Below are 26,456 nucleotides of genomic sequence, written 5' to 3' on the forward strand. Positions count from 1 at the left end.
ACAACCTTGAGAACAATAAAACTCTCAAGAGTTGACTTGATGAGATCTTAAGCGGTACATGAAGTTTTCCAGCAGAATTTCAGTCACCTTTAATAATGTTTTCTCTCGCTTTCTGTAATTGAGTCATTATCACTTCTTGGTACTCCACAGAAAAGGAGCATTCCCATGGTCACCTTAACACTTTTGTACTCGTCCTCTCTGTTAAAAAAACACTGTGTATAAGTGGGAACTGTTCCTTTTGAAGTAGGTGCAGAACATTAATTGGTCTGAGTTTGTTATTCTGCAGTTTCAGAAGAAAGGAATGAAGGAGGAGTATCTTCAGGATACACTGAGTCCCATTTGTCTCCCTCCAATAGAGGGGAGTTCCCCTGTGTTACGTTAGTTTCTAACCAGGGATTTCAAGTCATCTCATGCTGCCTGTGTAGCCAACAAAGAGGCAGCAGGCAGTTCAGGCCACCTACGGTGTGAATTGACCTCTGGGAGAGACTTCCCTCATCATGTGGAAAGTGCTGATTTTCCTTTGATATGAGCCATGTTTAGAGCAGTGTCACTCAGCCCAACACTCCATAGGCACCACTCTCAGCCCCTGTGTGTTCACAGCTGTGTGTGACAGGAACCAAGAATATCCAAGGTACGGTGAGTGGGATGGATTGCCTCTGGTGGCCGAGGGCCTGTCCCTCTCTGGCAGGGCAGCACAGCTTGCCAGTACTCTGTGCCTTCCTACTTCCAAACTGCAGCAAGCAACTGATGTGTATTTTGACAAAAGTGTGGCTATTAAGTATTTGATTCTAGCTGCTGGCTTCTTTTTGCGTAGCACATGGAATACGTATGTTGGTCGGGAGAGATTTGAGACATGTGTAAAGCTAGGAAGATAACCCATGCTTTTATGTCCTGTGGCCATGTAAAATGCCATTGTCATTTCATAGAATTTTTTTCCCCAAGTTAGATTTCAGTCTATCTTCAATAGATTTCAATCAAGTTTTGCTTCTTTTGTTACCTTCCCTACTGCAGCAATTTTCTCTGGTGTCAGTGGAACTGAGAACCACTCCAGGTATTTGGCATTGATGGTAAAATCTGGCATGCCGCGGTTGAGTGCATTCTCATTATTTGCCACTGTCATCAGCCAGTGTTGGTTTCTCTTCTTAAACCCATACTTAGAAAATAATTGAAGCATATGCATAATAATTCCTACCCACTCCTCCAAGGATGTAATTTTAGTATACACTTAGATAATCCTCAGATAAACATTCTTTTGTACTTTCTCTTGGTTTGTGTGTATACAGCTGACTCCATTAAATTTGAAAGATGGGCCAATTCTGAATCTAAATAAAAATCACTTGAAGTACAAGCAATGATAATTCCATGTTACCAGCTGCAAACCATCTAGGCCTCCAGTGTGCAGTAGCATTTGCTGTCTGGCAAATGACGTGCTATTAATTGCCTGTCAATCCGTGAATCCTTTAGGATGAATTGTAAGGGATTTCAGTACCTTGTAAATAGGATTGGTCTTCTCCCTTCTGCTTCTGTTGATATTCTGCAGTATGTAGTTGATGAGTAGTGCCTGTATGAATATACTCTTATGTGGCAGGAGATCAGATGAAACACCTTGTTAATTCAGGTTATTTATTCCTCACCTCTGTGAAAAAGAGAAAGTGGCTTTGCAGCACTGCCTGGACCCATCAGCATGACACGTGTCCTGATTGATAGGTGATGGGGGAGGGAAGAACCTCCATTTTCATATCTTCATGACTTACTGAATTTTTCACACCAAAATGAACTTGTTTCCCACAATTCCCAGAGCAACATCCATTGTGTTGATATCTAGGGCTGTGTTGGTTGTAATTAGGCCCCAGAATGTACTAATGTAAAGACATTTTGAGGTCCTTTCGTTATGCAGCCACTTTCTTATAACTAGTTTCAATTTTCAATAGTTCAATGTATTGGCAGGTGGGGTCTGACTGAGCTCTTGCTTGTAGGTGGTGGTGGTGGTGGTTGAGTTTGGTCACTGCTCATGCTCACATTGGTACCAAAAGGGAGGATGCAGCATTTCAGCTTGCTGCAAAATAACTTTGAGAATGTCAGTGATGCATTGACATGCAAAGTCTTTTATCAGTTAGGTGTATACACAGTGCTGTGAGCCACCAGGCACATTTTTTTGTGATACTTTCCATAATACTTTTCCCAGGTTAATGTCTTCCAACTGTAAGATAGGGCATCTTTCTAATTCATTGTCCTTTCGATATTTTGTAGTTTGAAATACTTGAGTTGTACTGATAAAAGTTACAGTACATCAGAGCTTAGATCTAGGATTATAGATAGGTAGGTAGATATGTCAATATATCTATATCTATCTATCACAGATAGGTGCTATTTAACTCCTAGACTACAACGCTGTGAACTTCTCACAGAGGTGCAAATCATTTATTCGCTGTCGTATGACAGGCATAGTGCCAGAATTTCTTTGTTTCCACGTTTGAGGTGAAATCACTTTTCTTATGTCTTTTGTAATGTAGTTAAGTACTTTTAACCTTACAACCTTGCTATTAATCTGTTTCACTATTTCTCGATGATGAATTCCATTTCTTTGGAAAATACTGTATACAGTTGTGTGCTAGTGTCAATAAAATTGACATTTGTGTAACAAGCTGTGGCATTTTCTCAAATTTCACTGAACATTGATTTAGTGTGAAACTGTTGGTGAATCCTTTCTTGCTAGCTGTAATAATACAGACCTTTATTTCAGACAAATACTGCTTTGACTTTGATTTTTAATAGGCTACATAACTGTCATGATTACGTAAACTGATAACTGTGCTGTTTTTTCCTTCTCTTTTCAAAGGAATGATTTATAAACGTGAACTGGTTTGGAACTGGAAAAACATTCATGTTCTAGCAATAAAGCTTGAGTTCTTCCAGAAAATAAATAGGTTTTACTACTGGCCTAATTATATTTCTTTTATATTATATTTACTGGAGTATCTCAGCTGTGTTTTTTTAGCAACAGGAACGTTTACCTATCATAATTTAGGGAGGACATAATCACATTATAGTAAATTGTATTTGACCCTAATTATATACGGCAATGTATGTGTTTTACATTTCATCTTAGACAGCCTGTTGGCTGTGGTAGTCAAGAGCTTGTCACATTTTTTTTGGTTGGATTTTAATGTATGATGCCAAAATGGCACAGACTGTTAATGTTCTTCCACATGACAGATTCTTCTTCTAAAACAGGTTTAGATTGTCAGATGTATGGAGGAGGGGATAACTGGGAGAAGATTGGGCATTTTTGGCAAACTTTCTTTCTGTGCAGTCAATAATCTGGCTGCCTCCCAGAAGACAAAATGCTAATTTCAGTAATTTAATCTAGTGTATATGAATCCATGGAAGTGTAATTAATTGTCTAATTCTTTAATATTTTTAATCCAAAATGAAATGGGACTTTATATCTGTGAAAATCTGAAATTGTCATGATGCTTTGTGCATTAAAAGTGTTGCTTTTCTTATGTAAATGTAATGCTAGCATTTCCATCCCAATCAATCAGAGGAGCATGGAAAGACCTACAAGGTATAATATACATACTCGTGTTGTGTGTAGAAGCTGGGGAACTAGTAGTTTTCTCCCTTCATGTTAGATCTGACTGATCGTAGCAGCAACACTTCTGTAGAAAGTCATCCTTTTTCTCTAGACCTCAACTAGATAAATTTGTACTAACTTGTCCTGTAGTTCCCTTTGAAGTACTGATTTGAGTGTTTGAAGTTCTACCTTGCTGGAAAGAATGGCACTCCTGGAACGATTACTGTATTGTTGTATTTATTCTCTTTCTGTAGAGTGGATTGCAATGGTGAAATGTTTTATATTGAGTCAATGTTTAGAAACATAGAATGGCCTGGGTTGGAAGGGACCTTAAAGATCTGCTAGCTCCAGCCCCCCTGCCATGGGCAGGAGCACCTTTCGCTAGACCAGGTTCTTCAGAGCTCCATCCAGCCTGGCCTTGAGCACTGCCAGGGCTGGGACAGCCACAGCTTCCCTGAGCAAGCTGTTCCAGTGCCTCACGCCTCCCATGGTAAAGAACTGCAGCTCAGTCATCTGTGCCTTGATTCCTTCCCTACAGAGATAGTAATTTCAGCCAGTTTCATCAGCTAAAAGACACTTAACCAGTCCCATGGTGAATGCAAGTGGATGCAGTTCCTCTGTCTTCAAGGCCATTTGGGCTAGTTTGAGGACCCTGATGGCTGTGTCTTGTAGCATAATTTCACATGCTGCAGTGTAAGATTAACTCCTTGTGGTACTTTCTTGAGAAAGCTTGTCCTAATTGATTTCTCTTTTATCATTTTTCTTAGCAGGTTCTCTGACTGGCAGCCCTCACCTTTCAGAGCTTTCCATCAATTCCCAAGGAGGACCATCAGTGGCAAATATGACTTTATCTCCAAACTTGAGCCCTGATGCCAAGCAGTCATCTCCCTTGGTCAGCCCTTTGCTGAATGACCCATCGTGCATCAGGGCTGATGATGAGGAAGAGGTCAAAAGAAAGGTGAGGTGAATGAAGTTGGCCTTGTCTCTCTTCTCTCTGATATGTTGTGATAAATCTGAGTCGTTCCTGTTGCTCCTGAGGTTCCAAGCAACTTCAGGAGCTTGTTTGGGTGGGGTCTCCTATAAATCTGAACTTGCTTTTAAGGAGTGGAGTTCGGTAGTTTGTTGTAACAAAACAGTCAGCTCCATTGTCTCACTGGAGAGAAAATTTCTAGGTGACAGAAAGGAAAGGAACAGTGTTGAGCCTGTTGTGGGAATATCCAACCCAGGCTCCCCAGTCTGTCTCTGCTGGGAGCACCACTGGGAGCATCTGGTTGTGGGAGTAGAAAATGCTCTCTTTGAGCCACAGCCTGCAGCGATCAGCTGGGAGTGTTTGGCTCAGACCCATCATTGCAGCAAAACCATAAGGAAGCATCACATCCAAAACTGCTTTCTGAAGATAAAGTGTTGTCTTAGCTGGGGTGTTCTGGGTGCCTGCTGGCTCATCCCTCTTCTGCTGCTGGGTGAGAGGGGCTTCCTCTTGTCCTTCTGTGGCCAGTTTATCCTCGTCTTGGAGCATCTCAAGAGGGAGAAAGAAACCGATGGCTTTGCTGGGAGGTGGGAGTTTGTGTAAGGAAGATCTCTTTTCCCACTGTGCATAGTTAGCAAGATGCATGAAAGAAATTTGAGAAGAAAATCCGAGAATCAGTTAATAGAGTCAGGACTGTGTGTGCCAGTCCAAGATAGAGCAGCCAGTGGCTGTGTACACCAGCTGATGATGGTTCCTGGGGGTGCATTCTGACTAGGAAATGCCCACACAGACTCTCTTTGCAGAGCATTCACAGTGTTTGCACTGCATCATTTGTCTTCAGGGAGGAAACAAAGGAAAAATATCTATGGATGTTTTTTCCTTAGTTTTTGCTTCGTGAGCAACACAGAGGAAGATCAGCTGGGTTCCTTGGCTCTTCAGAATTAAGAAATTTTAAATCTGTAGCCTAATCTAAAATCCTTCCCCTCTCCCATTGTTAGGTTATCCAGCCAAGAAAATCTTAAAGTTTTGAATTTTTTCAGAAGTATTTTTCCTGTGGATTACCATCCTGATGACAAAACTTAAAATAATCAGACACAAATTTTTGTTGTTTTGTCAAATCTTACACTTGATTTAAATGGTCATTTGGCCTGCAAAGGATTTCTTCATGAACTTCACAGCATGTCCTGCTCCAGAAATAAACTGAAAGGAACATCAGCACCCCAAAGCAGTAGAAATTGTCTTGGCAGAAAAAGAAGTCTCTCAAAAACCCACAGAAAGTTCTTGTTCTCCTGTGTTTGCAAGGAAGGGTTGCTTTTAGGGCTTCAGGGCTTAGGAACATTCAAGGATGAGTCACAGCATAACCACAAGCAAGGGTCACTGGTTTGTAACTCTCTTTGTGATTTATTATCTACAGTTTTTTTCTCCATAAAAGCAGAGGAAAACCTAATGTGCTTGCAATTCACAGAGGTTCCCTGCTGAGAAAGCTTACTTCATTGCTAAAGAAGTGGCAACCACGGAGCGAACATACCTGAAGGACCTTGAAGTCATCACATCGGTATGTTTGCTTGAGCCTCACTCACAGAACACGTCAAGCTCTGGGCAGGGGTGGTATTTCATCTGCTGCATTTCATATCCTCACTGCTCCGTGCTGCTGTTACATTCTGCACTGTGGTTACTCTTTGCTGAGCAGGGCAGTTCTCCTCCAGGGAGGAAGTAACACAAGAATCAGAGAGTAGAGTTTTGCTCTGTGGTTAGTAACATGCACTAAGAAGCTGTATCAGGTTGAGGAACTTGGGACACACTTCAGTTATATTTTCTTGCTCTCATGCTTTGTGGTTATAATTACTAAAAATGCTTGTGGGTTTTCAATGACTTCCCTTAAAACTGAAGTAGCTCCTTAGGGGCACATATAAATGTTTTCTACTGTATTAAACGCCCTCCATTTAACATGAAATATTGCAGAGTACCTATTTGAATTATTCTGATTTTTCAGAAAGTGAAACTGTGTGTTAAATGAGTCATTCATCTGTAGCATCTGATCAGAGTGTGATTGTTAAAATCACCAAGGCAAATAGCTGCCATCTTTGCACACACAGCAACAGTCTTGTTTCACTTCCGAGAATAATGTGTGCAAGATCTGGTGTAAAACAACCATTTTTCTGTGAAATGGCACTGGATCCAAACCCCTTCATGGCATTTTGGCCAGCTCCAGACCTCTGAGCTCTTAAATCACCCAGTGAGGTGCATTGGCCGCTCCAGTGTTGAGTGTTGTGGTAAGGAGGACACGCCTCAGGGGAGAGTGTTAGGACCAGCTGGGAACCAGGGACACACTTTCTCCTGAGCTTCTTCTCTGTTCCAGGATCCCCCGTGACAGATGCAGCTAATCAGACCCCAGCTTAGACAGAGCCAATATAGCATGGTTTTTACTGGCAGCAGGGTAGCTGTGGCCCCACTGCTACTTACCCTTGCTTTTTGGGAAGCCAGCCTGCTGAGAGAAGAGGCCACATTCTCTGGGACAGTTCTGCAGTCATTGCAACAGCAGATATGCTGTTTTCATCTAGTATTTCACCCAGTGGCAGCAGAAACACAAAGTTTTAGCTCTTCAGAGCTAAAGGCCATTTTCCACCCCATCCTCTCATTCTTGTCGTAGGCAAATTTAAATTTGCTGGATCACCAAGAGGGATGGGCCTGATGATTAGCATACAGTTGTATCAGCTGTGCTCCACAAATGACTGGCCCAAGAGGCTACTGAAAGTGAACAAGTAGCCAACATAGTTGGAAAAGGAACAGCAGCTGTGCATGAATTTTGAGACTTGGTAGATGAGCTTCAACTTTAGTTCTGCTTGGTGCTGAGATAAAGCAGGGGAGAGGGAAGCTTGGGGGGGATCTCTTTTTATCTCAGTTCAGGCTCAGCTCCAGCTGATGCAGTATCAAGCAAGACTGCTCTAACAGTCTTCCATGGTCCCAGCAGCCTTCTAGGCACTGCTGGAAGTCAACCACAGATAGCTGGAACCCCTCAGGGCAGTAAGGAGTGAGCAGTGTTACCCTGTGGAAGACAACAGGCATTAATACCTTAACAAGCTGCCTAGTGCTATGGTTTTATGTCATCCTTAATCTGTTAAGGTGAAATAAAGAGAATATGGAGCAAGACTGAGCAGGAGCCTGTTTCAGTCTTTACAGTGCCTGTCACTGCCACCCCGGTTTTGTGATAGCAGTGTCTTCCACTTGCTCACTTTGCAAAGTGGTGTCCTCTGTGTGCACACAGCAACAGGGGCGTGGGTGCTCACTGAGCCAGCTCCTGCCAAAGGCATTTCAGACGGAACTCGGCAAAACGAAAATGCAGAGCATATTTTTTTGCTTCTACTGAATTGTTTACAAGTATTGTAATGCTTTTTCTCATGGATCTGCAAATTCAGTTTGTATTGACTAACCAGTTTGGGTTTGAAAAGAATTTTCAAGATTTGATCAGTGATGGCAAAAAGGAAGGGAGTTCCTTTTTCAGCCGTGCAGGGTCTGATCTCTGATAAGAGCACCAGTTAAGCACACAGGAATGTCAGGGATTGTCTGGGTTGTATTCCTAGTGCCAGATAAATAAGATCCTTGCTGGCTTAGCTGTTAGGAGTATTTGGGTTAGGTACATAAAGACAGAAAATGATCATACCTTCTGCATTCCACCCTCTGATAATTTTGCTTCTTTTTTCCTTTGTAGTGGTTTCAGAGTGCAGTGAGTAAAGAGGATTGCATGCCTGAAACACTGAAAAATCTAATTTTCTCCAACTTCGAACCTTTGCACAAATTTCACACTGGTTTTCTCAAGGAAATTGAGCAGAGACTTGCTCTGTGGTAAGACTGTTGATTGTTATTTATCTGTATTCTTTCATGCAGTTTGGCATTTTTGCATTCCCTTTTTGCTAACTCCTTGTGATCTACTGTAGGGCTTAATTTGTGAAAGTCACAGATGTTGGTTATTAACAGACAGGGTTTATTGAATCGTGCTTTGTTCATGTTTACTTGACAAACTCTGTTGTTCAGATATCTCAGTTATAGACATATGCAAATGAGATCATAATTCTGGATGAAGCTTTCCCTTGCCAAATGTCAGTGTTTCTCCATGGCAGCTCCTTTGAAGAACATGCTGCAAGCAAGGCTTATCAGTAATTAAGAGGGAGAGGCGAAGGACCAGGTTCTGTTTCTGTCAAAATAGGTACAGGCTGGGAGGATTTCACAGAGCAGCTTCTCATTCTGCAGCACCACAGCTGTGACACTCACAGGGCCTACAAATTCTCCAGTGCTCTCTACAAATTGAAAGAGTGTTGGAAGAGAACACTGGGCTTGAAAATTATCTGTTCTTAACATAATACTGACAGTAAAACATGGCATTTTTTACAGAATACCTATGAAGTGAATAATTCTTCCCTGGCAAGGCTCTTAATTCATTTGACCACTGAAATCATAGCAAAGGCAGCAGCATAAGCAGAAGCCTTCTACTTGCTCTCATTAGACCTGTCAGGACCAGATTGTCTTGCTCTCTGAAGGCATTTTTTGTAACTTATCTTTGGTTCTAGGACCTGAGCTTTTGCATCTCAGTTAGAAAGGTGACAATGAAAATCATGTGAAAGCAGAGCAGGCAGACCTAATGGGTGTTAATCAGTTTAATTAAGACTGGTGCCTCTTTAACTAATGAATCAAAAGAAAAGCAAAACACAGTCTCACACAGAGTGTGTGAGTTTAACTCTTGTGATGTATTGAGATCATTTAATGAGGGCACAGCACTTTGCAGACTAGTGCTGTCTAAACCCACCCTGCACAGTTGCAGAATTAGCAGGTGTTTTCTGGGAGGAGGGGAATGTGGTACTGCTTCTTAGAGCTGACATCCTCACCCTGGATTTAGGTTGACTCCTAATATATATATATTTGTATATGTATTTATATATAACTGATATAGTTACTCCTAAGACATGTTCTGCACAGCCACCCTGCCTGTATCACTCTTATTTTCATTGGGCTGCTATTGGTGTTCATTGCGTTGCCCTAAGCAGCATTTATTACAGGTACTCCAAGAAGGCTCTTTCAGATGTTATAAAACACTGGTTGTTTCTGCAGCCTCGGTGTAAGTTTAACAGTAGTTGGAGTTAATCCCTAACTAGCTTGGGTTAACATGTGTGGCGAGAAAAGGAAAATGTATGCAGTTAGTAAGGACCAAGTTCTGCTCTCTATCAGACCAGTCTGATCTCGCTGGGTGCTGACTCTGGGCACATGTTGAAATAGAGATATCCCCTATATCCTTCTGGTAGCATTAGAGGTGGATGCAAACCTCCTGTTCAGGTGTGATGTTTTGCAAAAATGGGATGATGCTGCACTACCAGCCTGCTGTGGAAAGGTGACATTGTAGTAAGTGGAAGGAAGGACCAGTTAAGTTAAAAGAAAGATTAAGTACTTAGGCTTCTAGAGTTTCCTTGGTTTTGCTTTGTTTCTCCTTTTTATTTAGCTTCTTTTAGAGTTGAGTAAATCTTCTGTTTTTCAGCTTCTCCATAAAGTTTCACAGGATGGTAAACCTCAGTTTAAAGCTTCTAATATCATATTTTAACTGCACTTACCCAGTGATTTAAAGTGCTGATCTACTACAAAGTTACTTTGCAATCCAAATTTATTCAGAAATATTCTGCTGAGGTAACTTTGTCCCAGCTGGGCACCTCGTTCTGATTTTGTCAGCTCAGCTATTGCATGTCCTTCCACAGTTAGTGTAAGGCCACTGGGATTTCTCTGTTGGCTGCTCTGAATCACTCGACAGAAGAGCAGTCACGTTCCTGCGTTCAGCTTGCAGCCAACAGCCTGGATGCACCGAGTGTAATACCCCTGCTGGAGACAGGGATGGTTGTTGAAGTTCTGGAAGATTTGAATACATGCCTTGGGAAGGGAGGCAGCCTTGCTGACAGGTATTATTCTGGAGGTGTTGATGTTTCTATATAATGCCACAGATGCTGAGATAAGCCGCAAGCAATAAGCTCTATCCTATAGAGATTAGTGTTTAATTAAACAGTGAGTGACAAAATTAAACAGCCCCTCAGCATCCCTAAGAAGCTGTTGGCAGTGTGGTAAGGAATTCCTTCAGCAGCATGGTCAAGGTCACTTAGCTCAATGTCCACACTGCCAGAATGGTGCCTCTCTCGTTGGCCCCAGGTGTTTTTAAGGCAGTGGGCTCTGGCTGTGTTCACCCCCTCAGGCAGGTCGCTCCCAGCTGCCCAGCAAATCATGGGCTTGGCTGAGCACAGCTGCAGGCAGGTGTGGGCAGGATTCAAGCCAGCTCATTTAAATCTGACTCTTCCATGTCAGCTCTTAAATTTCCAGACAGGTGGACTGGGGGCAGGAAGGTAGGACACTTGTTCTGAGACATGAGCTTGCTCTGCATGTGTCCTACAAAAAAAGGGGCCTTTGAATGAAAGGGTTGTGGGCTTCATGAAGCTGCTGGAAACCCCTAGCTACCAACATGTGCTGTGGGAGCTTCTGAGAGAGAGATCCTCCTGCAACTAGTCCTCTGTTTTCCCCTAGTGAGTAGGATGCTGGGTTTTATCAACTTGAAGTGCAATTCAGCCTGCTCACTCTACACAGACATAAGTGCAGTTCTCTAAGGTTTGTTTCAAACTTGATGCTGCATGTTGGAAGATCTAACAGGAGGTCATTCCCTGCTCTCTTAGGCCTTGCATCATATTGAAGCTGCTGCTGATGCAAAGAGCTGTGGTGAGAACAAGGCTCAGGGGGATTGTGCATTACAATTGTTAGATGTCTCCATGCCTTTAATTTGTTGAAACATCTATAGACTTTTAGCATTTGGCTGGAGGAAGCTCAGGTTGTGTACATTATTAAAAGCATTTCTGGCTTGCTTGAAGGCTTCTGAAGTGTTTGAATCTACAATCAGGGCCAGGCTGTTTGCTACAGAACATCTTAAGGGCCAGGATCCTTTTGACCTGGCTATAGATTCTGGCAGGTCTGATCTGTTTCTTTACACAGTTCACCCATTTTTCTCTTTAGTACTGCATTTCCTAAGAGCAGCAGGTCTCAGTGTCCAGGGCCTAATGACAGTTTTAAATGACATGGATTGATACTGACACCCATAGTCAGCTGCAGAATATAGGCAGACAGTGCATTTTTCTCAGCCAGAGTTTCTTTCTGGCCATGAAACTGAGAAGACTCCTGGTGCTTTTATTGCACAGCATCCTAGGATGAGTAATACCATGCTCTGGGCCACGTTTCCAGCCCTGCCTGTGCTCTTGCAGGGCCAGTGAAGCAGCCCATGAATCTCCTCAGTTGCCACAACTGTGCTGGGCTCTGGAGGCTGCCTGTGTTCCTGGGAGCAAGTGAAATACCCCACTGGAGGCCGTGTGGTTTGAGGAGAGGAAGGATGACCTTTGCTGGATGCAGGTGGGCATGGTGCTTTGCCCTCTCACACAGGAAGGGAAGAGAGGAGGAGAAGAGCAGGAAGCTGCCTCAGGTGGGAGAAGGAACAGCACATGTCAGGCTGTTCAGTGAGCGAGTGCCAGAAGAGCTGCATCCAGCACTTGGGCATCCAGGTGCTGGTCCAGGCTGCCAGGACTCTTCAGCAGGGCTTTGGATGCAAGGCCAGGAGTTCCCAAGCCTTTTTGATGGGAGAAAATATAGGAGGCATATGTCAGTGACTTTAGGCTGGCTCCTGTTTCCCAAGACCAGTGAGATTTTTATGGCAAGGAGGAAGAGGTGTGGGCAGTGCAGGCAGAGTGTGACATACTTCATCAGCTTCTGGGTGGTTGAATCTGGGAAGTCAGTTAGGAGGAATTGGGTTCTACTCCTTCTCTTACCTCAGCTGTTTAATAAGCTGTTCATTTGGGCCACAAGCACCATTTTCCATCCAAAAGAATTGAGCTCATCTTTCCACACCCGGTTAAATGTATTGCAAGTTCCCACACTGATTTCTTCAAATGAAGAAGTGGCAAATAGAGAACCATAAGTATCCCCCTTTTCTGACCACTGAGCAGCATAGAGAGCAATGCTGGGGCAAGCCAGGAGAGCTGTTTCTGCCCAAGGAAGCCCTCATCAGGTAGTACAAATCTGTGTTTTGGGCCTTATCATGTGCTAGGAAAGAAAAGTGTTATGTACTTCCCAGAAGTGCAGGCAGACTCCTCTTCTCCCAGGGAAGCTGCTAGTTTGACTTGCAGATCTTTCTGAGGAAAGCTACTGCTCAGTGTTACCAGATGGGAATGTGTGCCTGGTAATTTGCAAGAAAAAGGGCTCTTAATCTTAGCATATGAAAGGAGAAGGCGCAATCAGGGTTTGTGGAAGCAAAATTGAAAACCTCTAATAAAAAAGCACTCAGGGAGGTGTAGGAAGATGAGCCAAATGTTGATTTATTAACCATTTTTTTGTTTGAGAAGAAATACTTGTGCTCAGGAAGAGCAGCCTGATAGACAGTTTATATAAACAAGGCAGCAGTCCTTACCTGCCTTCTCAAAAGCAGCGTGCTAGCTGTTCAGCTGCTTCTGCATGTCTGCTGAGGAAGCACGAGGAGGGCACTTGCAAAAGTGTCTTTGTCCTGTGTACAGAAACGAGGTGTGTGTAACAGTACAAACCTCTGAGTTATGCACTGCAGATTCCTGAGACCAAGACACGGAGAGGGGCTGGGTGCCAGCACACTGGGCTCGGTTTTGAGAGGATGGTTTTCATTGCTGAAGTCACTTTTGGGTACCTCTGGGGGTTGGAGCTGTGCTACGCCCAAATTTACTGGAAATTGTGGGAGAGAAGTAGCACATCCAGGGTCTGTTAGTCAGAGTTAGAGCCACGTTGCATCAGTCTCTGGGGCTCTCCCAGCAGGATATGCCCAGGGTCAGCTCTGGGGCTGTTCCACAGCAGGATATGGAATGCTGTTGCATTTACAGCCCGTTTTCATGCAGAGGTGTTACTTGCTCGGATCCCTTACCCTTTAAAAGCATTTCTGATGCATGTTTGCTGTAGGTTGGGTTTCTTCCACAGCAGGGGTAGCCACCCCAAAGTCTTTAAACGTATGCACACCCTCCAAAGGCTTCGTATGACTCTGGGAAGCTCTGATGGCTTCAGCAGTGCATTTCTTATGCTCCAAGCAGCCTGTCCTGCACCACTCACTGCTGAAAGCCCTGCTGCAGTGCCGGCTGGCATGGGCAGGGCAGTAAGAAGCAGGGTGTGAGCAAGGAAAGAGGTGTTTGCTTTTATTAGTTCTTCTTTTCCAATTACAAAACATGCCTCTTATTTAAAGGGCAGTTGTAATAGGGAATGTTTAAGGTATTTTTTAGTATTAGAACTTTAGTTAATAATGCAGTCATAAAAAACTTAAAAGTGTCTATGTGTTCAAAGAACCAGCTGTTGTATTCAGGAGGGAGTTCCTGAGCATGTAACACAAGGTCACACATTGTAAATATAATTTGTTACAATTGATTTATTATTATTTTGGCTGCAGTTCAAGGGTTGCAATCGAAAACTTCTGTGTTTGCCTCAAAAAAATCTTTATTGAGATATCTTTCTCTTCTTTTTTGCCTCTCCACCATCCCCATTGAATTTCTGTTCCTTCTGATTGAGGGTATGGGCTGACTTGAGATTTCCTTTTATTATTTTTCAATTATATATACTAAAAACATAATGTAATTCGAAAATCTGACAGGGCTGCTTGTGTAATCCCTTTAAGTCAAGCTGATGACTGTTTGGAGTAATATATACAAGGTAGTGTCTGGATTTCTTGCCAGGTGTAAGCCAGTCTTCTCTTTTCTTGCTGTTGTACACCTGCATTGTTGTAAAAAGGAAAGGACTACTTGGATAAAAACGGGAAATGATCTTATAATTACCAATAACATCCTCACTTTTTAGCATGGTTTTCAGTGGCTTTAGACCTCCCCCACAATGTCAGTAAGGGCACATTATGTGTTGGGAAAGCTGCTCCTACATCTTCTGTGGAGATGGGCATCATAAATCAGCTCCTGATGAAAAGCTGTGAGACCCTAGGCCCTGAGTTTTTCCCCTTGTCACTGGCAGATAGATACCATGTTCAAACAGTGACCCGTGAAAACAAGGAGTAAGAAGAACAATTTAGCCATTGATGCACAACAAATGAGCAGCTTCTTCCCTCTCAGCAAGCTGAGTGTTGTTATTCAAAACATACACCACAGGGAGAACTCTCTTTTGTGCTCCTGTGCTTTGGGCTGTTGCAGCAGTAAGACATCATCCGATACATTGTGTGTTTGGGTTTTGTTTTTATATTCTGTGTATTTGGATGCTCTTTTCTTAGTGTTTCTTGTTTTCTTGGGATTTGCACGTTGAGGAGCTGGGGAAGATGGCAGTGTAGCTTAGGGTTTGCTCTGGGGTCCTGGCATGGAGCTGGGGTAGGGTGGAAGTTGGGTTTTAGGAGGCAGATGGGAAGCTCTTATGTTCCCTCATGCCTAGTTTCAGCTTTCCCTGCCTCTCTGTCCACATCCCAGCCTACATGCCTGTGCACCATCTCCAGTGGGAAAACCATCTCTGTCGCAAGGGAAATTCATTTGCCTGGAAATAAACAACTAAAGCAAGAAGAGAGGCTGGAACAAGGAGTGATGTGCAGCCATCACATTTCTGTATTTTCTCCTGAGAAAAGCCTGGGTTTATTTCTTCCAGCAGGATGCATCTGTGTGCAGCACAGGTGGTCTCTGTCGGCCTGGGCTGAGGGCTCTGCTAGCATTCAGCTCTTCACTGTTCAGCCAACAGCTGGAGTGAGGCTGCTGCTTCTGGGGACCCCCCTCTCTCTGTCTCTGTCACTCTGCCAAGATGCAGAGTAAGTTTTGAAAGCCCTAAAAGTCAGTGGCCGATGCCAGTGAAGGGGAACTATTCCTGATGTGTGTGACTCACGCGGTGAGAGGCTGTGCAAGCAGTCAGTGCTGGTGGTGCTGAAGAGGGTCCAGCAGGTCAGCTTTTAGGAAATAAGGACCTGAGTGTTCCGTGAACAGCCCCATTAATTATTAGCTGTTGGAAGCACTCCCTGTGACTTTGCTAGGCTTGGGCTCAGCCCCCAGGTAGCCACTAGTAGATAAGCCATTTGCACTGTGTATTCTAGCCAATCTGTATTGTAGCCTTCAGATCAGAAAAGCAGTGAAAAAGCAGTCTGTGATGATGTACTTAATATTTATCTTGGCAGTAAGTAGATAACTATATATTTCATACTGAAAAAGGTACAAAACTGCCAAAGTCCATTAGATTAAATCAAATGTAGACACATGAAGAAGGATCCAGGCAGTGCCAGAGAATGAGAGAATAACACCTAAAGCAAGAATTCTTATAGATAATTGCTGAATACCATGCCATTGCTGGCAGCAGCACAGTTTCATCTGGCTTTGACACTTCTGAGCTTGTGTGTAGAGGCCCAGCATGAACCATTTGGGAGGGGATGCTGCATGCTGGCTTCATGGGTGCAGGGTGGCTTTCCCTTGCTTCCTGCCAGGTTGAGGCTGCTGCCTGGGACTCCCAATGGCTGTGGTTTTCAATCAGGGGCACTTGGATGTGCTGCACCACTCAGAGCAGAGCTTTAGTGGCTGGAAGGTTTTATTTACAACCTGTCAGAGGAAATCTCAGCGGGGAGAGCTGCTGGATAGGTATGTCATGGGGGAGGGAGGATTAAGGAACTGCATAGAGTGCAGATGATTTGACAGAGGCTTCCTGAAGACAGAAATTGTACTTTCAGTTTAGACATTTCTCGGGCATGATTTGACTATGGCAGTGTTTATATGACATAATGTTTTTGCAAAACAGTGATGATAATTAAAGTTACCACTGACACAACCCAACTTCCTACCCCAGTGTAACCTTTGGGTTCAGAAAAAAACCATTAAAAATCTTGTTGAGTACTGGTTTTCCTTGCCTAAATAGGCATGTGAGTGTTAACACACTAGGAAAACACACAATAGGAAATTATTAAAGACAGCCTGTGAAACTGGGTGATGTTGAAATGAACATGGAGTAATCCCTTGTTTATCAATGGAGTCTCTTTATTGAAAGATAAAATTAGGAAGGGGAGGGGGACAGTGCTTCTCCCCACACACTCCTAGTGATTTTCTTTTGAAAGCATAGCTTTGTTGGAACAGATCTGTTACAGGTTCTTATAGTCATGATTTTTCCTCTTGTGTTTTCAAAAAGCACATGTTTGGTTTCACTCAGAGCATGGTATCCTTCCCTGTCTCACACATGGATTTAGATACAGGAATATCTTTTTTATCAGGAGCAGTGTTGCTCCCAAGTGCTGCACTCACCAAAGTGCAGCTGGCTGGGTGGGAGGCAGCACTTTGCATTTGTAATACCATAAGTGAAGTACTGAATGGAAATTCCTGCCAATCTGTAACACTTGTGAGTCAAAGCCAGATGCTGGATGGATTTTTTTTTTTTTTTGGCCCCACTGTCCCTTGCACGAGCAGAAAACTCTTCAGAGGAAGAACACCCCCTGGGTCCTGTTCTGAGGTTCAGCCATTGTGTCTGAACAGAATTAACCTTCTGCTCTGAGGTCACAAATTCTCAAGGGACTCTGATGCCTTCTTTTTCCCCAAACCATTTCCAGCCCTCTCTTGTGTGTTCAAAAATGCTAGCAATTTTCTTTAAAAGTCTAATCCTTCTGTTAAGTGCCTGCCCTCTCTTCTGTCAGGAGTGAAAGGCAGGCTGGATGAAGGGTGTTCTGTACCTGGGAATTACATGTCTGTCAGGAAGATTCCTCACAAGCTTCTGAGCGAAGGAGCATGGGGGTCAGGATTTTAAAAGAAATGAGCTATTGAGTTTCAGTGCTTATAAGTGATTATGCAGTTTTATTGCATGACTGAAGTGTGTGGCATTTCTGTTGCTGACAGGGAAGGCCGCTCTAATGCTCACATTAAAGGAGATTACCAAAGAATCGGAGATGTTATGCTGAAGAACATTCAGAGTATGAAGGTAGGAATGATCCTATAACTACTAAGCTTTGACACGGATTAACTTCAGCATGCTTTTCATTTTCTTATGGTGTTGCCTCTTGTGCTGGTTTTTGCCAATTCTAATCAAGGCTTATGCTATGAAAGTTTTCTTTGATGACGTAGCAAGCATTTGGTGGATTTCTCTGGGATTTCAGAATTGCAAGCTGATTGTAAATTGTCGAGCCCCTTTCCTCTACTCTCCTAAGAACAGAAGCAGCAAACACAAAAGTTCAGGAATATTTCATATCCAGTTCTTTTTTCCTTCAAATAAGAAGGTAAAGCATTGGAATTTGTGTGACTGAAGAGGCTGTTCAAATGCTGAGTGTGCCTATTTTTTCATGCAAATATTCATGTTAAGATATTGCAGGACTAGTGACCATAAGCTGGATATTGATTTGACTTGGGAAAGTTATATTTGTGCACTACAGTGCCAAGTTAGGTGAAAGGTTTTTGAATCATGAGAATAATTGTGATGCCTTTAAAACTGGAAGTAAAAATACATGTATGAACCGTAAATCTAGGTGTAATATTCGGCAGACTTTGCAAGTGTTCTGGCCAGAGCAGTATTCTCAATGCTCTGTGTTACTGAGAAAACAGCATGGAATGCAGGCACAGCAGCCTGTGAAAACTCTACAGATTTGTACAGTGTGGGTGTAAGCTCACCTTACTGTAATGTATCCACACATCCAGGTCGGTGTGGGGCAGAACATGGCATCTCACCTTCAGCACGCGGCTCTCCGATAAATCTTTCCTTGGGGATGGCCTCTTGGGCATTCTGCAGTTAGTAAATGGAGCAGCCTTGAGTCCTTGGCTGGAGGAAAGGGCAGTTCAATCATTACAGCTCTCCCGAGATGCTGGCTAGGACTCGGTTTGTCTTTCAAAAGGACAGAGAGAGACGTGGGGAAGTGAAGTGACGCACAAGCGAGTAAACGGCAGATCAGGAAAAGGGAACACAGAAAGCTCCATTTCCCATCCCCAGCACAGACAGCCTTGTCACCAATAAGGCAGCTTTACTCCCTCTGCAGTGTACTTAGCCAGAAACTGCTTTTTCCCCTCAAGATGTAATTCACATGCATTGGAAGAAATATAGAGGGGACTTTTCTGCCTCCATCTCTGCTCTCAAGAAGGATGCAGCTCTTCACAGTTTTTAGAATACCAAAGAGCTTCAGACAGACTTTGTCTCTGCTCTTGGTATATTGCAACATTAAATTGTGTCTCCTTTGCTGTCTGCAGGTCCTTCTGGGCCACTAGTTTAAGGGCAGTGTACAGTCCTCACTGTAACTTAGACCTGGCAGCACGCTTTCACCTTTCCCATTTTTCCTTTCCCATGAATGGGTTTTGCTTTGTTTGCTTTGAGATCCACCGCCACTGATCAACTGAACTGTGGAGTAAAGGGACAAAAGCTAGTTTAACTTGAAAGAGCTGCACAAGAAACAGAAATAAAGTTAACTGTAAAAAAAAGGGTACTTATTTATCATGAAACCTGTTAAAAGATCTGCAAACTGACACTACGTATTTAATTAATACGGGGAAGAAGTTAAGAAAAATAATTAATGGCCAGCCTCTGTGGCAGCCCAGAGGGTCTGCTGTGTCTTTTCCTGAGTTACAGACTTGTAAAATGAATATGCAGTGTGTGGAGGAAGCAGCTTGGCTCTAGGGAAGGTATGTTTCTGGTAAACATGTCACAAATCACAGGAGAGAGAGAGTTGACTGGAAATGTGTCAAAAAGCACAAACCTCAGATTAAGACAGAATTTCTTCTCAAGTCCATTCAATTTATGCATTCAGTTTCTTTTTGCTGCTGCTTAATATTCTACCATTTACTGGAAGATTTTAGTTGGCTGCTCAGAGAAGCTCTGTACATCCTGAAGAACTATTTTACATTTTTCAAAACACAATTAATTCCCTGTATAAATTGTTTAAAAAAAATACTGCTGAATTGTTTTAAGGGGGAGTTGTGAATACCTGTGACACTGAGACCTAAATGGAATTACATATTTAATGCAAACCTCATTCATTGCTGGTGTGCAGCTCCCCTGCTGCCAGTGGGATTATTTAGAGACTGCACTAAGGAGAAGAGGATGTAGTCTAAGGATCAAGAGCTTGTAACATACCCATTTCTGTCGGGCAATGCCTCTCATTTTGTGTTCCCAAGAGATGCAACTTCTCATTAATAAGAGGAGAGCAGAAGCCAGAAGTCCATTTGCCTGCCTCTGTTCCCCAAAACCACCTAAGGGAAACTGGGACATCTAAATCCCTTCATCCTTTTAGAAAATCCCTTTCACATTTTTTGGCTGTCTCCATTGCACCTACTTGCATGATCTGTGTTCACATCCTCTCCTTGCCTTTGGATTTCTCACCGATATGAGAGTTAGTTTTGTTGAATTATGCACTTTAGTTTTCCCGGGAATGCAGAGGGGGTGGGGGTGTCTACTTCAAATGAGTAATGCCTTTTCTCCTTGGCAAGTGAATATCAGAACCATTGTGTTGTACAGTGATTCTTTTTGCAAAATCCCCACTGCTGTGCTAGTTGGATGTGTTATTGGATTAGGTATGGGCTGAGTCATGTCTCTCAGTGATTGTTAAGAGCCTCCTCTTTCCTTTCATGCATAAAAGCAACTGACAATTCACCTGCGAAAGCACAATGAGATTTTAATGGAGCTGGAGAATGGGATGAAGAACTCCCGCAAGCTGGAGACCTTCTGCAGAGATTTTGAACTACAGAAAGTCTGCTACTTGCCTCTCAATACCTTCCTCCTCAGACCTTTACACAGGCTTATGCACTACAAGCAGATAATGGAGAGGCTTTGCAAGCACTACCCTCCAAGCCACATGGACTTCAGGGATTCGAGAGGTAAGCCAGAGAAAAGACGTCAGTTCCCGGAGCCGGGGAATGACATCCAAATCCATCAGAGGTGTATGGCTGGAGGAAAGAAAAATCTTTTCTTTTAAGCCTACATAAAAAGAGGATTGAGTTGCAAAATCCACCACTCAGAACACCTCATAAACAGTAGGATTAACAGAGGATGCTCTTCTATGCACATTATGCCACAGTCTGGGCAGGTGTTTGGAATAGAATTCTGCTGGGGGTTATTAAACACACAGAAATGACAGCAGATTCAGGAAGTCTCTTGAACTGAAAACAGTTGGAAGGTTGGAGAGAGCAGAGGGAACATACCATATGTGCTTGTGTTGTTCCTAGCTTTCCCTAAAGATCCTCTAACAACACAAAATACTAGCCCAGGTGAACCCTTGGTCTGACCCAGTAGGGATGCTACTGGGTTATTATGTCTTTCAGTGTTATTTTTCTTCTTTTTCAAGAATACAGTTTGCTCTGTTATCATTTCCATGATTTGTTTCAGGAGCTCAAAGCAGCCAGCATGGGTTGTTTTTGGATTTGGGTTTGTTTGGTTTTTTTTTCAAACATGAAGAAATTGCCCTCCCGTAGCCTGAACTCACTGCCTGCCGTTTCTTTCTGATGGTTTGTTCTCCTTCCTCCTTGCACCCATTCCCCACACCTGTTGTAGGCTGTGTGTGTTTATGGATCACTCCATTATCTTTGGTGTGTTGGTGCAGATCCATGGAAGAACTTGGGCAGGGAGCAGCGCTCAGTACAACTGCTCCCAGGCATAACATGGGAGCTGAGCTCCCTCAGATTCTGTGGGATGGGACCCCCAGCAGGCAGTGCAGAGAATGCAGAGCTAACCTGACCTGTGGCAGTAAGGAATGCCACAGGGACCTGTGACACTGGGTGCTGTGTGACACAGGTGCTGTGTTACACAGGTGCTGGCCCAAATGTCACTGCTCCCTGAATGATCTCCAAGAAGGCAGTGAGCAGTGCCTGCATGTCTGTCAGCCAAGGCTAGCACATGAGGTTGATGTGTCCATTCTCCTCTCTCCAGGGAGTGTAGCAGGCTGATTCCTGCTTCACTTTTGAAATGGATACAAACATAGGTTTCACAGGTGAAAATAAGACAACATGAGGACACTGTAACTTAGAGACCCCATCACACTGGGATCAGTTTCTTACTTAGGTGTTTGCAGACTCTTTTTAAAGGTCAGAGTCTAAAGGAAGAAAAAAAAAAAGTGAATTTAATCCCAGAAGAGCATAAGTCTCCCACTAGCAGGTGGGTGAACTGTGTATTGAACAATGATGTAAGAAGGAAGATGGAGCCACTGTTGCTGTTCATGGGACTGTGGTTTTTTTAAACGCAAATGGCTGTAGCTGCTCTTCTGGCACTGTCAGCCAATGTCTTTGGCCCATTCAGAGACTGCCCACACAGCCAGGTGTGTCAAGGTTGGTGCTCCCACACATGATGGCACAGGGAGTGGGTGGTGTCTCTGGAGAGAATGAAGCAGAGCCATGATGTGACTCAGTGGTGTGCAGCCCTTCAGTTGTTCTCGTTGATGGGACTGAGAACAAACCTCAAGGTGTTTGCCATCTGAAATGATACAGTAACTGACACTGCCATTTCCTGCTCTTTTCAAATATGGACCTGACCCAATGTGCCTCAAGCAGGGGAGGGAAATGCTTTTTTTTTTTTTAAGCATAAAGAACATCTCTAGATTGATCAGAGTTGTAGGAATTGAAGTCCTTTATGAGAATCCGTTTGTTGGTGCTCTGGATTGACCATAACCTTCTTATAAAGTTACTGCTGCTAAAACAGGGCAAACTTTTAGGAAATAGACTGTCTCGTCATCACAACACTCCACCCCATCCACTGCAGAAGATGATGTCCAAAGTTTGTGTGGGCTTTAGTCTGCCTGAGTAGCTTTATGCTGAAGAGGAGAAGAGTAGCGCAAGAGGGTTCATGAGCTGGGTACTGCTGACAAAAGCCATATTTCTTTTTGAACATTATTGTAAATTTTTAATAAGCACTTTATGGATTTGTCCATCTAGCTGCCTTGGCTGAGATTTCTGAAATGGTGGCTCAGCTCCATGGCAATATGATAAAGATGGAGAACTTCCAGAAGCTGCATGAACTGAAGAAAGACTTGATAGGCATGGACAATCTGGTGATCCCCGGAAGGGTAAGTAATAGACTTGTGATTAAGATTTGATACCATTTCAAATAATTAGGTACGTTTTAAAAACCTGTTTATTAGGGGCACGTGTGAAATTGCCTTTCATCATCTGAACCTTTTTCTGTCACCAAAAACTCTCAGGTGTAAACACAATAATGCCAAATGCCAAATTTAACCCCAGCCAGCAGCCAAGACCCACACAGCTGCTTGCTCACTGCCCCAACCGCAGGACCAGGTAGACAATCAGAAGGGTGAAAGCAATCAAGAGAACTCAGGGGTTGAGGTAAAGACAGTTTAACGGGGAAAACAGAAGCCAAGCAAAGCAAAACAAGGAATTAATTCACTGCTCACCAAGGGCAGACAGGTGTTCAGCCATCCCAGGAGAGCAGGGCCCCATCACATGTAGTGGGCACTTGGGAAGACAAACACCATCACCTCAAATGTTCCCCCTTCCTCCTTCTTCCCCCCAGTTTATATACTGAGCATGATGTTACATCCCTTTGGTCAGTTTGAGTCACCTGTCCTGGCTGTGACTCCTCCCAAGTTCACACGCATCTCCAACTCCCTCACCAGTGCTGGCAGTAGGAAAAGCAGAAAAGGCTTTGGCTCTGTGTAAGCCCTGCTCAGCAATAACAAAAACATCTTCTTATTATCAACCCTGTGTTCAGCTACTTGTGCCCAGCACAAATCCAGGATACAGCCCCATACCAGCCATGGGGAAGAAATTAATTCTACCCCAGCCAAAACCAGCACACCATAGGAAACAGCACCTTTAAAGCAGGAAAAGGCAATCCTCTTTATTACCTTTATTGACTTTTAAAGTTCTGTCTTTTGTATAGATCTGGACAGTTTTAGGCAATTCCAAACATCTTTTATAACAGAGGCAGTAAAAAGGTAGCATTTATCACAGCATTCAGAGCTTGAGCAGTTGCACATTTCTTCATGCTGCCCTTATTTTCTTTTCCCAGCCCTTGATGCTAGAGCTTGACAGATTAAAGGCACGTAAGGCATTTGTGCTGGAAGAACTTCAGCCCTTTCACCATGCCTTGCTTTGAAACTCATGGCCCTGGGGAGGAGCAGTCTCTTCAGTGTACATGTAACATTCAGCAATAATTTTTGAGACAGTGTTGCCTTAAGTAAACACTTTTAATTGTGCCATAAGAATACCAACATCTCTTTCTTACGTATCATGCCTTTTTAAAATCACAGGCTCATTTCAGAAGAAATGAGCCACAGTGTAATATTTGTAGCCTTTTTTATTTTCTTAGGCACATGTATCTGTGTGTGCAAACTTGAGTTGTCTGTTGCTGAAGTAGTTTCCTCCCCACTCCCTTGACTTTTGTGTGTAAAACACAAAACCAGAGCTTGCAGCCGAGTTTGAAGCTGATGTGCCATTGGGAAAGCAGTGCTGAGCACAGGTATTCCTGCATTTGTGGCTGTTCCCCACTCCCTCCCTTTACCTCTTGCCTGTCTCCAAGCAGCTGCCAGAGCTCATGTTTCTTTCTAGTGATCCACAGACTGTTCACATCCTTGGCAAGTCCCTCAGGACATTTCACAGCCTCTGCATCTCTCTATCACATGAAATTAAATGCTGTCATCGGGTGTTTCTGCTACCCTAGTCTATTTAAAGTCTGAGCAGTCTTCCTGTCCTAGGAAGTTCAAGGAAAAGGCAGATGGGGGGCAGAAGTTGTTTCCCTGCCAAGACATGAAGCATTGGCCACCACGCTCTGGCACATGCCCAGGGTGTTGCTGCTTCCAGCCCTTGGCCGTTCTTCTGGCTCTAACTCAAGTCCCTGCCCTGGTGCAGGCAGAGCTGGGAGGCAAATTCCACTGTAACCCCATCCTCTTCAGGTTGTCTGGAGCAGGATGTCTGCTGCTGCTGAGCTGGTTCCTGTACTGGACATGAAAACCCCCTGTGGCTGGCTGTCCTGGCAGGTGGCAGTGCCCCGCAGCTCTGGATCCATGCAGTCCCCACCACTGGCCATGCTGGTGCTGAGCCTGCCTGGGACTGTTGGGTGGTACCACATGATACTAATTATCATCAATACTCCTTAGTGGCCAACAGCAGCTTCCAGTGGCCTCTCTGGTGCCATGAGCCTACTGTGGCATAGGGATAAGCACCTCTAGCCACTTTTCCACCCTTCAGCCTCAAGGCAGTGGAGGTGGGGGAACTGGACACACCAAAGCAAGCCTAAGGCACTCACATTGTTTCTCTGAACAGGCTGATCTGAGCCAATTTATTCTTAAGATGCAGGTGGTTAAGTGCTTTATATAGGTTTTTACATCCACAATTGTGAGTAGAATGACCTTAGAAAGACTGTAATAAATAAATATAAACCTCTTAGCTGAAGCTGGAGGAATTGACTGAAAAATTATATTTTCATGAGTTTCAGAGAAATACAAGGGTGAGTTACTGCACAGTTCATAGTAAGCCTAGGAAATCCAGCATTTTGAAAGTTTCAGATGTGCTGTTTTCCTGTTTTCATCCCTAAACATTCTTAAACACTATGGTCTGGATTAATGTACTGTATTGTATGACATGGATGCTGCTGGGATAGCTCACACTGCCACACAAATGTCCTTCTTTGTCTGCTGCTAATGGTGATGTTGAGTTGTGTAGCTGGTTTTACACTGCAGTGAAGGAGAGCAATGAATGCCATATGCACCACAGAAGATTACCAGTGGCTAACCAAGAACACATATATCATTAGTTTTTATGTCATTTGTGCTGTGAAAAACACTCATTAAAAACTGAGAAAAGAGGGAGTTGTCTGAAGGAATTATTGTCAGGTAAAAACAATTTTGCTTAGCTGAATTTTCTTAATATGATTGAAAGGAGTTTATCCTAAAGACAGTTGCAAACAGAAATTATCCTATAAATTATATTTCTAACATATTTAATAAAATTAAAATTCTTGGTGACTGACAGTCAAGTCATTTGTATGACCAAGTAGTCATATTTCTGTTTACATACTGAAAAAAATAATAATTTCTGCTGGAGATAAATTTTTGTCTTGTGTTTGTTTCCCACAGGAGTTTATTAGGCTGGGCAGTCTTAGTAAGTTGTCTGGAAAAGGTTTACAGCAACGGATGTTTTTTCTGGTAAGCAAGAAGACAATTTTTCTTTGTACAATGAAATGTAACTCTAGGCATCTACTAGACATCACTTTAGACTTGAATTTTGAATTACAGTATGTATTTTTAAACAGCCTTATTTAAATTAACATAACACATCACCCATGCAGCTGGTTGTTAAGAACCTACATTTCTGTTCAAATCCAGTGTTCTCTTTGTAACTGCTTCTTACAAAGAGAAAACTGTTTTTCATAAGACAGTGTGAATATAATGATAAAATAATACCTCCTTGCACCTTGTCTTAAATAACAGCAGCGTCATTACAAAATGAAAAGTGGCACCAGGGATAGTGATCATATTCAGAAAAGAAGATAAAGAGTGACTCCTGGAGATATGAACAATAATTCACATAATGCTCTCAGAACACATTACAGAACCAAATTTTTCCATAAATCATCCAGTTCCAACACGAGTGCCCAGCATGTTGATGGACCTGCCTGTACTTGGAGATGCATTTTGCAAGTTTTGTACTAGGGAAGTTTGTCTCCTCCCACCACTTTGACATTACGGTGATCCCACTCGGTCTCTGATCCACAAAAGTCCACTGGATAGTTCCTCCTCTCTTTTCTTCCCAGCCAGCTGATTTGCTCCCAAGCTCCTCAAGGTCTGTTTGCCCTTGGTGCTGGGGCCTTGGGACGCCCAGCAGAATGCACAGATTTTTTTAGTACACAAAACCCTGAAGAGTCAGTGCAGTGTGGCAGAAGAACACTTTTTTGGCTTCTTGTGTGCAAAAGGTGAAGGCAGTGGCTGTGTAGAAAAGCTTGTGAGTGTGCTAGATTTTACAAGGTGTTTGACAT

General features: G+C 43.3%; 1 protein-coding gene across 6 annotated transcripts in view; it reads left to right on the plus strand.

Annotated features, from left to right (window-relative positions):
• FARP1 (FERM, ARH/RhoGEF and pleckstrin domain protein 1) overlaps positions 1-26,456 on the plus strand; it is a 207,128-nt gene that overhangs the window by 165,354 nt on the left and 15,318 nt on the right. For 5 of the 6 annotated variants that reach the window (XM_038137943.1, XM_038137980.1, XM_038137960.1 and 2 more), the window contains 7 exons: positions 4,345-4,535; positions 6,010-6,099; positions 8,254-8,387; positions 17,399-17,480; positions 20,116-20,353; positions 22,400-22,530; positions 25,558-25,626. In XM_038137943.1, coding sequence (XP_037993871.1) covers positions 4,345-4,535; positions 6,010-6,099; positions 8,254-8,387; positions 17,399-17,480; positions 20,116-20,353; positions 22,400-22,530; positions 25,558-25,626 — 935 coding nt within the window. The remainder of the gene's footprint in view (positions 1-4,344; positions 4,536-6,009; positions 6,100-8,253; positions 8,388-17,398; positions 17,481-20,115; positions 20,354-22,399; positions 22,531-25,557; positions 25,627-26,456) is intronic. The other variant, XM_038137951.1, reaches the window with a different exon arrangement.

Source organism: Motacilla alba, chromosome 1 (assembly GCF_015832195.1).
Source record: "Motacilla alba alba isolate MOTALB_02 chromosome 1, Motacilla_alba_V1.0_pri, whole genome shotgun sequence".
NCBI lineage: Eukaryota > Metazoa > Chordata > Aves > Passeriformes > Motacillidae > Motacilla > Motacilla alba.